This window comes from Sarcophilus harrisii, chromosome 5, assembly GCF_902635505.1.
Source record: "Sarcophilus harrisii chromosome 5, mSarHar1.11, whole genome shotgun sequence".
Classification (NCBI taxonomy): domain Eukaryota; kingdom Metazoa; phylum Chordata; class Mammalia; order Dasyuromorphia; family Dasyuridae; genus Sarcophilus; species Sarcophilus harrisii.
The window spans coordinates 107,690,823-107,704,766 of NC_045430.1; the positions used below are offsets into that span (position 1 = coordinate 107,690,823).

General features: G+C 36.6%; 1 protein-coding gene across 2 annotated transcripts in view; it reads left to right on the top strand.

Moving 5' to 3' along the window:
• The window catches only part of VWF (von Willebrand factor), a 198,937-nt gene that overhangs the window by 92,104 nt on the left and 92,889 nt on the right, over positions 1–13,944 (top strand). For both annotated transcript variants that reach the window (XM_023504571.2, XM_031938302.1), the window contains 2 exons: positions 8,105–8,208; positions 12,121–12,259. In XM_023504571.2, the coding sequence (XP_023360339.1) occupies positions 8,105–8,208; positions 12,121–12,259 (243 nt within the window). The remainder of the gene's footprint in view (positions 1–8,104; positions 8,209–12,120; positions 12,260–13,944) is intronic.

Sequence of the window (13,944 nt, forward strand, 5' to 3'; positions counted from 1 at the left end):
CATTTCCCTCTTTTGTTCCTTTTACAGATGAGGAAACTGAGGCAAACAGAATTAAGTGCCTTGCCCAAGATCACACAGATAGTAAGTGTCTGAGACTTGATTTGAACTCAGGAAAATGAGTCTTCTGACTTCAGTCTGGGCACTTATTTCTGTGTCACCTAGTTGCTTTTCCATCTTTCATGTTATTGCCAGATTAATCTTTCTTCATTACAAATCAATTCAAGTTGTTTCTTTGCTCAAAAAGTTCGAGAAGTTTCCTATTGCTTACTAAATGAATTTTACACTTTTTTACTGGGCATTCAAGACCTTTCATGATTGGACAGCACTCTTTCCAGCCTTACCTTATATTTATCCACTCCTGGTATTTTTTTTGTGGTACAACTCCTGACACTAAAGTGGACTATTGTTTGTTTAACAATATGGTTTGACTCTTCTGGTTTCTCTGCTTTTGTTAAGACTTTTTCTTATGTTTGAGTGTTTTTACTCTTTCTCTCTTCGCTTCTTAGATTCTTTCCTAGTTTTTAAAAATCAGTCTACTTTTTCCTTGAAGTTTTCCTCATTCTTACCCCTGTCTTATCAGTAGTAACTTTCCCCTTAGGACCACATTTTCCTTTGCATATTTCTCACTTATATAAAATTGCTTATTCTGGTTATCAGTGTTTTTGTCTCATCTCCTTCTTAGGTAAACTTTGATAAGATACAGGTCCTGTACCATATCTTATCTATATATTTTTTATTTCCCTCAACACTAAGTAGGCTATTGACACTGTTTATGTAGAAAGCATGACAACTAGGTGCTGAGAATATAAAAAGATAAATAGGAAATAAATTCTTGTTCTTAAAGAGCTTATGATCAATTTCCCTGGATTTTTCTCTCCTATATGATGTTACTGATACTGTATGTTTAGAACATAGAAGTAAAGGATACATGCCTGGAGATTTGAAAGGGAGAACCCCAGCTAACTATATTGACTTATTAATAATTCCTGGACATTCAGTTATTTGTGACTAGAATTTTGTAAAGTAAGTTTTGATAGGAAGGATGAAATTTAGGGCTTGCAGAGAGTTATATATTACATGTCTCCCACCTTCAAATCTTTCAGAACTTGCCAGAAGAGCCACTAGGGGATATTTCTTGCCAATTCTCCTCTGAATTATAGTCCCCTACCAGGCCTTTGAAAAGACTGAAAACTTAATGGAAATAATTGAGGGGCCATATTGATGTTTATAGAATTTAATAATTCAGGGGCCATATTGATGATAGAATTTAACCGCCCACTTACGGTGCCCCAAGAAAACCTTGTTTTTGATGCTTTTGCATAAGGCAGTAATTTAGAGTGGATGGCACTTGAATTAAATTAAATCTGACAGATTTTTATTGGACACTGTGTTTGAAATACTATGTTAGATGTTGCTTGGTACTGACAAAGAATTCAAAACATTCCCTGTTCTCAAGGTGTTTGTAGTCTCAATCCAGACGGAAGACCTCAGGTTTGTGAAAGAAGCAGAAAAATGGAGTGGAGGCTAGTGTGGTAAGGAGTTTCTTTCCATCTTTAGCATCTTGCCTCAAGGGCTCAGAATCCTTAATAAATATAGCTTTATTTATTCTTACATAATCCCTAGAAAATACAGTTTTTTCTCTGTGAGAAGGGAAATGAGGCTTGGAGAGAGGAAAGAAATTTTTAAGCATCATTTAGGATATTGGATAAATGCCAGGAATAGGAACCAAAAATCCTGGTTTCTTTGGAATGAATTTCTATGAGATTGTTGTTGGGCTTTTTTATTTTGGTGGAGACAAATGAGAATAAATATGATTAAATATTAATAACCACCATTCTTCCTCTTATTTTTACCTTTCATTTGATGATTTTATTATCTCAAATCCTGAATGGATGGCCAGTCTAAAAGAATAAAATAATATTGGCACAATATTGATGATTTCTTATACTTGGCATGGATTCAGAGGAAAGAGCTGACTTCCTGTCAGATAACTGGGAGATTTGTACCCCAACAACAGGTAGTTATAATGTACTTAGCTGGTGCCCATGTTATTACAGATTGGATTATTGTTTGGTTCACATCATTAGAAAACAAGGCTAATGACCAATTTGCTTTGATTGAATTAATCAGAGTAATAAAGGCAGAGTAATTCTTTAAGCACAAATGGTACACTGGTTATAGTATAGGTCACATGTTCTCAACTGAAATTGTGGCTACAATGGAAACCTCCAATTTGGGCCCAGCTGATATTCTGTTTGAGATTATTTTTTAGTTCTGACTGAACATTAATATCAGTCAGGAACGGGACATAAAAATCTCTAGAATTAAAAAAAAAAAAAAAAAAACTTGGGAGAGATTAGGCAAATAGTCTATGCTCGTGTATGCTCACATTTTTGGCTCCCAAAATTGTAATTGGATTTTTCAGCTTTGGAGGCTGATCGATATCACTTCTTCCCAATTGCACCAGCATTCAGTCCCCCACCATCACTCTTTCTTGAATCTTGCTTTCATTGCTCCAAATATCTTGTCCCACAGGACAAATAATACCTTATTTCTCTTTTTAAAAAATTGAGCTATCTCCCTGTCCCTTGTCTCATGGCATTTCTTTTATTCTCCACGATTTTTTCCAAGGTTAACAACAATAGTTCAGCGACCACATGCATCAGTACTTTTTGCATCCTAGGGTCTATCTTGCGACCTAGTGAATCAATCAATCTCATCGAAGGCAGCTCTCTTGCTATTTCCTCACCTATCTTGGCTTCTATCTCTGTTAACTATTTCTGACCTATTTTTAAAGGACTGTTTTTTTCTTTAGTGAAAAAAATAGAAGTTAATGAAGTGAATAATTCCACCTTCATTGAATCATCTTTATGTACCTTCATTAGAGCAAAATCCCAAACCAAACTAGCAACAAAAACTACTTTTTATCATCCTCAGTGCCAGCTTTGGCTTCATGTAAGATTTAGAATGACTGACATTATCTCTTTATATCTGTGATAATCTTTTGTGTTGCTGTTTAGTCACCTGCTTTTGCCTTTATCTCCTGTTCATTTGCCTTTACAAAAGCTGTTTACCATGTTCTCTGTACATACACGATAGCTTTCCATTTTCTCTTTCACTGGGATCTTTTGTGTTGTCAGAATTTTGTTCTCTAGGGTGCTTCTTGAACGAGTTGTGTGACTCTGGGCAAATGACATCCCCTGTTTGCCTCAGTTTCCCCTCTGTAAAATAAGCTGGGGAAGGAAATGGCAAACTGCTCCAAAGTCTTTGCCAAGAAAATCCCCAAACAAGTTCACAACGAATTGGATATGACTGAAAACAGCCAAGCAGCAACAAATCCCTTTGTAATTCCAATAAGTGTTTTTCCCCATATATTCTGTGTACATGCTATTTTTCCCCTGAAGAATATAAGATATTTGAGGACAAGGACTATTTTAACTTTTGTTTTTGTATTCCCAGCATCTGGCAGAGGTTCTTAAAAAGAGATCCTAAAGAGAAGGTTCTTGAAGCAATCTCCTGAGTCAAATCTTTTTTTTGACATCCAACTATTGCCTGTTTCAGCCACAGGGTGGGGACAGAGTACAACTGGCTAAGTTATAGCACAAGGTCCAACTCTGCAAGGGATCTTGAAGATCACTTGTCCAGCTCCCTGTTTTTATATTATATATATATATATTTTAATATTGGGTAGAGAGGTTAAGTGACATATATGGTTGTACAATATAGTTCACAAAGTCATCACTAAAACTAAGGATTTAATTCTAATTTTAGTTGTCAAATACATGATATTTGAACAGTTTGGCCAGTATTTTTCTGATCAAAGATGAATACTTATTATTTATTGTCTATGTTAATGGCTTTTTAAAAAATTTATTTCAATAGTTCCAAACTAGTTCCAGACTGCCTTCTCTAACATCTCTACTCTCTAATCTTTAATTATCCCTGCCCATGCTTGTCTCCTTATCCTTCATTTGTTCCAATCATCCTAGCTACTTCTTTTTAAAAAATTTCTTCCTCTTATTTTTAACATTCATTTGAAAAATTTTGAGTTCCAAATTCTCTCTTTCCTTCCTGCCTTCTTGTACCCACTAAAAAAAGCTAGCAATATAATACAAATTATAGTTGTGAAGTCATGCAAAACATATTTCCATATTAGTCATGTTGGAAGAAAAGCAAAAAAGAAGCAAGAAAAATAAAGGAAAGTGAAAAAAAAAGTATTCTTCAACCTGCACTCAGAGTTTATCAGTTCTCTTTCTGGAGGTAGATAGCGTTTTTTCATCATGAATCCTTTGGAATAGAATTGAATCATTGTCTTAATCAGAGTACTTGCTATCTCTTTTTGATTAAATCTTTGATAAAGGTACAAAACTAAATACATATATTTGTTCTCCTCTTATTCAGTTTAAAACTTCATGCAATTTGGCTTCCAATCTCATCATTCATCTGAAACTGCTTTCTTCAACACCACCAATTATCTTCTAATTTTCAGATTTAATGGCCTTTTCTCAATCCCCATCCTTCTTGACCTTTGACATTGTTAATCACTGTCTTCTCTCTTGCTTCTCCTACTAACTGTCTAATCACTCCCCAGTCTCCTTTACTATAGCTTGTCTTTTTTTCCAATGATATTATTTCACTTGGTATATCTCACTAATTCCCATGGCTTCAATGATCATTTCTGTGCAGATGATTCTCAGGTCTATTTTTCCAGCCTTAACTTTTCCCCTGACTTGCAATTTCCTGTCTCCAGCTACTCATTAGACATCTTGAAGTAGTGGTCCTTTAGATAACTCAAACTCAACATTTTCCAAAACTAAACTTATATCTTTTCCCCCAAATCCACCTGTCTTTTTAACTTCATTATTTCTTTCAATCTCTCTCCTGAGTTCCAGACCTGAATTCCTAATCACCCATTTCAGATTGGATGTTTCATAGGCATTTCAAACTCAACAAGTTCAAAACAGAATTCATTATCTTTCCCCTGTCCAAAAAGCAAATAAAAATCCCTTGATCTTTTAAACTATACCACCTTTTTTTCTTTCCATTTCTTCTTTGCTATTATTTATTTTTAAAATTAGAATATTTTATTTATTATTAATATCTTATTGATGCTCTTTTTTGCATCTCTACAACCACCTAGTAACTCCTTCCTCTTCCAATACAAGCCTTTCCTTGTGATGAATAGTATAGATAAGTAAAACAAAACAACCCTGGTTATAACTGAAAAAATGTCCACCTCTTCTCTACCAGGAAGCAAAAAGCCTGCTTCACTCTCCAAAGTTTGGTTTGGTCATTTCGTTTTCTTTTACATTATTTGATCGTTCTACATCAGTTTATTCAAACATTTCCAAAATTCTCTTAATTCTTATTTGTCTTTATTGTTCAATATTTCATTGCATTCATATATCACAACTTCTTTCTTCATTTTACAATCACTTTCCTTCTAGTCTTTACTATTAGTGCTGCTAATATTTTTTGTATCTTTGGAAACTTCCCCTTTTGCTTAGATTTCTTTTTTTCCTATCACCTTCTCTTCTCTTCTTCCATCCTTTCTCTTCCTCATCTATGTCGAGTTATTTGGAGTGTGGGATGGTTACTAGATTACTTTTCATCCAGAGAGTAAACACAGGCACCCAGTTAGACTTTGCTTTGCGTGCAGGCAGATTACATAGTATCCTAAGATTATGATTTAAAGAGCATTAAAGTAGCCTTTATAAAGCTCTGGGGATTCTTAGCTCAGCTTACATTCACATTGATTATTCAGGTCTTCCCAGAACTATCAAACATAGATTCATTCCTTGTCCTGGTGGTGCCTTTTGATTCAGTGGTCAGTTGAAAAGTCTGGATGTGCTGGGAATGGAAACAGAATATGTGTGCATACTTTGATTCAAGGAATGGACCCTTCTATTTTAAGTGGCTATGCCTTTTAAAATCCAGACTCCTGCCACATGGGTTGGCAGCAAGCAGCAGGTAGAGTTACATGTACTCTGAGAATGGAACTCCCCTTAGCCAAGATCCCATTATACTTCCCACACCTTCTGAAGTTCCTATTTTATCAAACTGACAGAAACCATGCCAGTAGGAGATTCATTTAGGTTAATAACTATACTCTTTTAAAAGACAAATACTCTTAAAAAGTAGAATCATCTATAATTCATAATTTAACCCTGCTTTTTCTCTTGAGTACCAGTCATACATCACTAACTACATATTAGACATTTACAAATAGATATTCAGGAATCATCACAAGCTTGGTGTGCTCCGAACAAAAATCATCATCTTTCTTTAAAAATTTATTTCTATTTTGAACATGAATTAATGAAAAACACAATATTTATTAAAGTCTTATTCTGTGACAGGTACAGTACAAAGCCCCAGGGATAACAATAAAAAAGAGAGCCAGTCCCTGCCCTTGAGGAATTTCTTCTATTGGGGAAACAAAAATATAGGGGAGTGATGGCTAGGGAAGGAGGAAATCACAGTGGAGCCTTAAAACAAGTGAATGAAGTTTCCTTTCCAGAAGCAATAGAGGGGTGTGTATGGAGGTATGAATAGGGGTAGTGGTAGGGTAGCAGGGGCTCCAGGTGAAGACCTCTAGTGACATTCTAAGAGGCTATGAGTCTAGTCTTTGGTTTTGTGATCTGTCCTAGTGCAAACTTGAATTTTTTTGGGTTAAGAACTAAGAACTAACCTTATTGGAATGGATCAATAACTTGTGATATATGAAGGTAACAGAATATTATTATTCTATAAAAAATGCTGAACAAGCTGATTTTAGAAAGGTCTGGAAAGATTTACATGAGCTGATGCTGAGTGAAACAAGTAGAACCAGAAATACATTTTATACAATAACAACTGGAATGTACAATGATCAACTATGAAAGACTTGGTTCTTCTCAGTGGTTCAATGATCCAAAGAAATCCCAATAGATTTTGGACAGAAAATGCTATCTGCAACCAGAAAAAGAACTAAGGACACAATGTAAATCAACACATGCTATATTCACTTCTTTTTTTCTGGTTTTTTTTTTTTAATCTCTCCCATGGTTTTTCCCTTTTGTTCTGATTTTTCTCTCCCAATATGATTTATAAAGCAATGTGTGTTAAAAATTTATTAAAAAAGAAAAGAACAAGAAATAAAGCTATTAAGTTTCTTTAAAAAAGAGAAAAGAACTAACCCTAGTAAAAGGATCCACATGTGCAAAAATGTTTGTAGCAGCTCTTTTTGTGGTGTCAAAGAATTGGAAACTGAGTGGATGCCCATCAATTAGGGAATGGCTGAATAAATTATGGTATATGAAGGTAATGGAATATTATTGTTCTATAAAATATGATGAACAAGATGATTTTAGAAAGGCCTGGAAAGATTTACATGAACTGAAAGTAGAAGCAGAAATACATTGTACGCAGTATTAGCTAGATTGTATAATAATCAGTTATGAAAGACTTGGTTCTTCTTAGCAGTTCAATGATCCAAGACAATCCCAATAAACTCTGGATAAAAAGTGCCCTTTGTATCCAGAAAGAGAACTATTAGGGTTGAACATAAATCATCACATGCTATGTTCACTTTTTTTTTGTTTGTTTTCTTTTTTTATCTCTTGGTTTTTCCTTTTTGTTCTGAGTTTTCTCTCCCAACATGATTCATAAAGAAATGTATATATAAAAGTTAATATACATGTATAACCAGAAAAAAATCAATAAATTAAAAAAGAATAAACTCTATTGACCCTGAGGTATGTGTATATGTGTGTAGGGAGGTGCATGTGTATGTGAGTGTTGGGGGGATTCCATTCTCTAGCACAGATTCCCCAGAGAATTAACCACTTATTCTAAATCCTTTTGTTCATTTACCCCATCTTTTCTAGAACTGAGCTCTGACTCTTAGGGTACAAAACACTCTTAATGGAGAAACTGATGGCTCAGAATAAATCTCTCTATATATTTTAAAAATTTCTAGTCCTGAGGTTAGTACCTTCTCTTTAGTTGATATTTTCCCTATATCATTCTCACAGCCCCAGTGTTAGCTATCTAGTGTATTCTACCACAATGAGGTTTTAGGTAAGTCATGTCATCCATAAATTCTTTGGATTCTCTCTTTTAGGTCCGGCATGGAAACAAATGTGTCGCCCTAGAAAGATGTCCCTGCTTCCATAAGGGCAAAGAATATGCCCCGGGAGAATCGGTGAAGATTGACTGTAACACTTGGTAAGATGTAATGTGGGAATTATAGAGACAGGAGAAAAGGGCTTTAGGAAATGAAAATGTGTGAGGGAGAGAAGAAATGGGAGACATCAAGATGACCATTTAAAAGAAGGGTAGTCAGGATAATCAGGGACTTCTTACCTTCATATTGTGGGAATTTAGACACACCTTTCCCCTCCTTATGACTCAGACTCATCATTTCAAATGGAAAGAGATTCTTGAGGATTAGAGATTTGCCTCTAAATGTCATAGAAACTTAATGTTGCACATGTGCTCTGGCCCTTCCTCTTAGAGTCAGTCCTATTAAATCACTCCTCAGGATTCCAGAGTAAGGCACTGAGGTATTGAACTGTCTCTACTGCTTTTGTCTTAAGACCTTATCAGCTGTGTTCATTCCCATTGTTAGGAGGGCCAATGACTATATCCCAATTTCATTCAAAAACTTAATATAAGTTTAAATTAAATTTTCCAAAGATATTGTAATAATAATAATAAAAAAAACTTCCCCTAATAACTCAAGGACACACTCTCTCCTAGATCCCTTTCCCCTCCATCTTTGGGGAGTCAGTATAAAACTTAGCTCAATTCACACACAGCTTTGATCCTTTCAAATATCTATCCAAAGGTAGTGTCTCTATTGGAGGAGTTCTTGTTTTGGCTGCTGTTGGGCTAAGATTCCCAAATATCAACTTAAAGGTTATACCATTGCTCCAGGGGGATATTGATGACTGGGTTTTGACCACAGTCTTTGGTCTGGATTCTGATGTCCAGATTTCTGTCTTCCTATCTATCTAAACTTCCAAGGTCAAGGTCACAGACTCTCTTCCCTTCCCTGGGTGTCCCCAAGAGCAAAGGAAGCCAAAGAAGAAGTCGCTGAAGCATTCAACTTTTGGATGCATCCCCAGCCAGTCAATGAGCTTCCTCTCTTCCACATGTTTAGCCAACCAGAGCCATCTCCAGAAGGTCTACACTTGCTCCCCAGTCTTCCTGGTGTACTTTCCTTATTCATGATCCTGATTCTCCCAGACGAAAACTCCCTAGCCTCCTCCATATGAAGGATTTGCATCAGCCAAGCAAACAGTGGGGGCTGTGCTCGTTTAGGGCCTTCTTTATCCCCGGTTTGGAAGGACATCAAAAGGCATCTGGCCTAAATATCTATTATTGTGATGTGGAGGTAATCCTAGACTCTCTAAATCTATGCAGGAGGAGCGTAAACTCTATCGGGTCTTTCCAATCTGCAAAGGCCTGAGGTCTATCTGGCCTTGGTGCAATTCCTGTCCACTGACATAAGCTTAGAGAGACCCATCACTCGAGGGAGAGATTCTGGAAGATAAAGGTTCTTGGTGACAAGATTCTCTGCTTAAGGGTGGATATTTCTGCATCGTTGATGCAGAAATGATAGGTGATGAAGTCATATATCCTTGAAGTATTGAAGAGTCATTGTCATCAGGGTTCTTGCATGCTTGATCTCTTGAGCATTGTCCTAAGAGTTATGATGTCTGCAGGGATATAGAGGTTAAGGCAAGTTAAATGATTTGCTCAACAATGAACCGTCAAGTTTATGACCAAACTGGGAATAGAAGCCAGGTGTTCCGACTTCCAGTCCTTTGTCCCTTTCACTGTTCTCCTTAACCTTCCATTCCATAAGTACATGATGAAAGGCCTTCCCTCTGGAGAGCTTTGGGCTCAAGAAAGGGACATTGAATAATTCCTTAGGAGAGCTATCACTCTTTCTTCTCTGAAGTTTCTCTCATCTCCACTTGTATACATTTCATTGTCAGCTTCTGGAGTGTGTTAAACATCAATGGGGAGATGGCCCAGAGAGGGCTGGGACTCCAATTTGAAGTTTTTTCCCTTTTTTTTTCTAGACCTGAAGTCTTTCTGATATTCGTTAAATTTACAGGGGCTAGTCTAGGCTGGGAGAAATTGCTTTAATCCTTTTGGTTTTAAAGCTATTGATACCATTATACTCAGGGTCTGCATGATAGAGCTGCAAGGGACCTTAGAGGCCATCACATTCAACCATCTTATTGTACAGATGAGGAAACTGAGGTACAGAGGAGGAAACCTCTCCATCTGGAGAGGTTAATTGACTTGTCCAGTAACACTCAATTAGTAAGTGTCTGGAGAAGGATGCAAAGCCCCATCTTTCAGATGACAAATCTAGCTCTACTCCTTAGCTGTTTCCATCTTCCTGAAAAAGTTCACACATGACTTTGTAATGGAAAAATATGTGATTTAGGGGAAGCAGTCAGAGAACTTGACTCTATTAGTCTCTACTATGTACTAGCTGAATGTCCCTGAGAAAGTAATTTTCTTTTTTTGTTCTTCAGAATAAAGATGTGGGACTAGATGTCTAATATTCAGGTATAAAATTTTGAGATTGTGGGCTCATGTTTTTCAGTCTTTCTTTGGTCATTTGTGTTGCTAAGAAAATTTCTGCTTTGCCTCCATTTATTTTTTCATTTTAGGTCCAGAGTGGCTTGTAGAGCTTGTTTCATCAAGGCTGTGATTGAGCCTTTTAAGTAATAGTAGTAATAAATAGCTAAGTAATTCCTACTCACTGCTGGATGAGAAGGCTCACAAGCTCTGATTATTAGGAACAAATTACAGAATCTGAGCAAAAGATGTGAGGCTATCCTCCAAATTATGATTTGAGAAAGCAGCTGGGTTATAATGAGGAATCAAATGGAGGGGCTAAGTAGGGAACATACTGATGGTTGAAATAAGAGAGGGTGTGATAACAAAGAGAAGTGTTTATATTATCAGAAAAATGAGGATTGTCTCTTAAAGGTCCTTTACCTGAGACAGCAGTGTTTTGCCACCTTGCACTGGGAGCTACTCCAACCCCTTGATTTGCACTGTTATGCTTCCAGACCCTTGTAGGGCCCTTTATTTATAATGGGATGGAGGGTTTTGACTGTTACAATTTTCTCACCTTCCTGACTAAGTGATCTTGCACAAGTCTTCCTTATGGAATGCCTCAGTTTCTTCTTCAGCAAGCCTTTGACTTCTGCCTCTCTCTTGACTGTGTGCCATGTTAAAAAAACCAGATGAAATCATCTATACAAACTATTTGTTATAAGCTACAGATCACTTTCTTTGTCCATCAATTCAGATAATCAAAGAACATTTAATTAAATAATTAATTAACTAAATAATTACATACTCATTTAATATTAGGTAGCATTTACATAACATTTCTGCTCACAACATACTTTACAACTATTATCTAAATTTTATCCTCACAATAACTCTGAAAGGTTTTATTATTATTATTCCTTTTACTGATGAGGAAACAGAGGCTGAAAGAAATTAAATGACTTGCCCAGAGTTACATAGCTAATAAGTATCTGAGGTCAGATCTTCCTGACATCAGGCCCAATTCTCTATGCACTGAGCAATCTAATACAAGGCACTGTGCTAGGAGTATGAACACAAAAATGAAAAATGACTATCCCCATATTAAAAAAGCTTATATTCTACTGAAATAATAATTTACACATCCCTTTAAAGTGGAGTAGAAAAGGTATTAACTCTGAAGGCAAAGAATTTTGATATTTACTACAAAAATGACATTGGGCAAGTCACAACTACTTTGGATTTCAGTTTCTCCATCTGTAAAATGGGAGAGGGGTTGAACAATATGGCTCCTGATGTCCCTTCCTGTCTAGAAGATTTTTCCTTACAATAACCTCATGGTTATTGGGCTGGCCACAGAATTATTAGCTCTGTTTTACAGATGAGGAAAATGAAGGTCACAGAAGTTGAATGGACTCAGGTGTGATCTTGTAGCTGGCGAATGTCAGAGATGTGATTTGAACAAAGACTTGGTTCTTGGTCCAGTGCTCTCTCCCCTCTGCCATGCTGCTTTTCTCCCCACTGAGCGGCCTCTTTTTTCTCTCTTCTCCCAAGTGTGTGCCGGAATAGAAGGTGGGACTGTACAGAAACGGTGTGTGATGCTACCTGCTCAGTGATTGGTATGGCCCATTACCTGACTTTTGATGGCCTCAAATACACATTCCCAGGCAAATGTCAGTATATTCTTGTGCAGGTAAGAACTGGGGTTGAAAGAGGAATATCGGTTTGGGGGTATGGTTTGAGAGGCGGGTGTTTTCTGTAATTTTAGGGCTTTTCATGTAGGATCATTAGATGCTTTCTATAGAGAAAGAGTCTGAGGTCCAGTTTGTATAGGTCCATATCCCTTCTATTGAGAAGGGAACCTTGAGAGGCTTTGTAGCATGTTGGAAAGAACATTTAACTTGCAGAGGACATGGACTCGAATTGTAGCTCTGATATCACCTGTGGGAACATAGGTAAGCTTCTTATTCTTAATGAGTTTCTGTTTACTCATCTGAAAAGATGGATAATAATGCTTGCTATTTCGATCCAACCTTAGTTACTTACTAGCTGTGTGACCCTACACAGGTCACTTAACCCTTTTTGCCTCAATTTCCCCATCTGTAAAATGAGCTGGAAAAGGAAATGGAAATCCTCAGTACCTTTGCCAAGTAAAGAACCACAAATGAGGTTGCGAAGAGTTAGATATGACTGAAATAATTGAACAACAATAACATTTCAAGGAAGGTAAACTAGAACCTATTTGACGTTTTCTTGGGAAGATGCTTTCTTTTTCTCCAAATGATTTGATATAATCCATTGTGAATGCAGAGGGATATATGAGGTGACCTCAGGAAGTTGTTTCTATCCCAAGATTTTTTTGGTTCTTCCAAAAATTTCCTTTTCAATACAGTATAATTGGGGTGGGGGGGAGGTCATGGAGAAGGAGAGATGGGAGCTGTAGAGGAGAAAGGCTAATATTGCCTAATGAAGTGAGAAGAACTCTAGAAGCCTTATCTAGTTAGTGAGTGAGTGAGGATTGATAACTTTTCCTTTTCCTTTGACTTTGAGGTAAGTTCCTGTGAGTCTTACTTAGGTAATCAGAAGGTATAGCAGGTTTCATTATAACTAGAGTGGATAATTTTTTTCTCAAGAAGCTTTCAACAAATTTGCTCTCACTGCTTTTGTCCTTGGAAGCAGAAGTAATATTGAGATGGTCTGAATGAAGTACATAAATCAATCTTCTAGCAAGTGATTATCAATAACCTCTCCTTTTACTCTGACCTTGATCTAAGTTCCTGTGAATCTTAGGTAACCATGGAGTTATAGTAGGCTTCATTATAACTAGAGTGGGAAAATTTTTTTCTCAAGAAATTTTCAACAAATTTGGACTCAATGCTTTTGTCCTTGGAAGCAGAAGTAATATTGAGATGGTCTGAAGGAAGTACCACAAATCAACCTCAGTCTCCAAAACTGAAATAATTCATACCTAAGAAAGGTAGTTGATTCAAGATACTGTGTTAATAGGTACTTATCAAAGGTACCTTTTGGTTTAGTTGTTATTCAGTTCCTTTTTGATTATATCCTTCTCTTTGTGATGTCATTTGGGGTTTTCTTGGCAAAGATACTGGAGTGATTTGCTATTTCTCCAGTTCATTTTACAGAGGAGGAAACTGAGGCAAAAAGGTTAAGTTTTTTGCTCAGGGTCACTAGTTGTGTGTCATACAACTAGTAAGTATCCGAGGACAGATTTGAACTCAGGGAGATGTCTTCCTGATTCCAGACTTTGCGCTCTATTTACTATATCGTCTAGCTGTTCTTTTGGTAGACATCATTAAAAAAAAAAAAAAAAACACCCAGCTGTATCAACCAAATAATACACTCTACTCCTTTATTGCA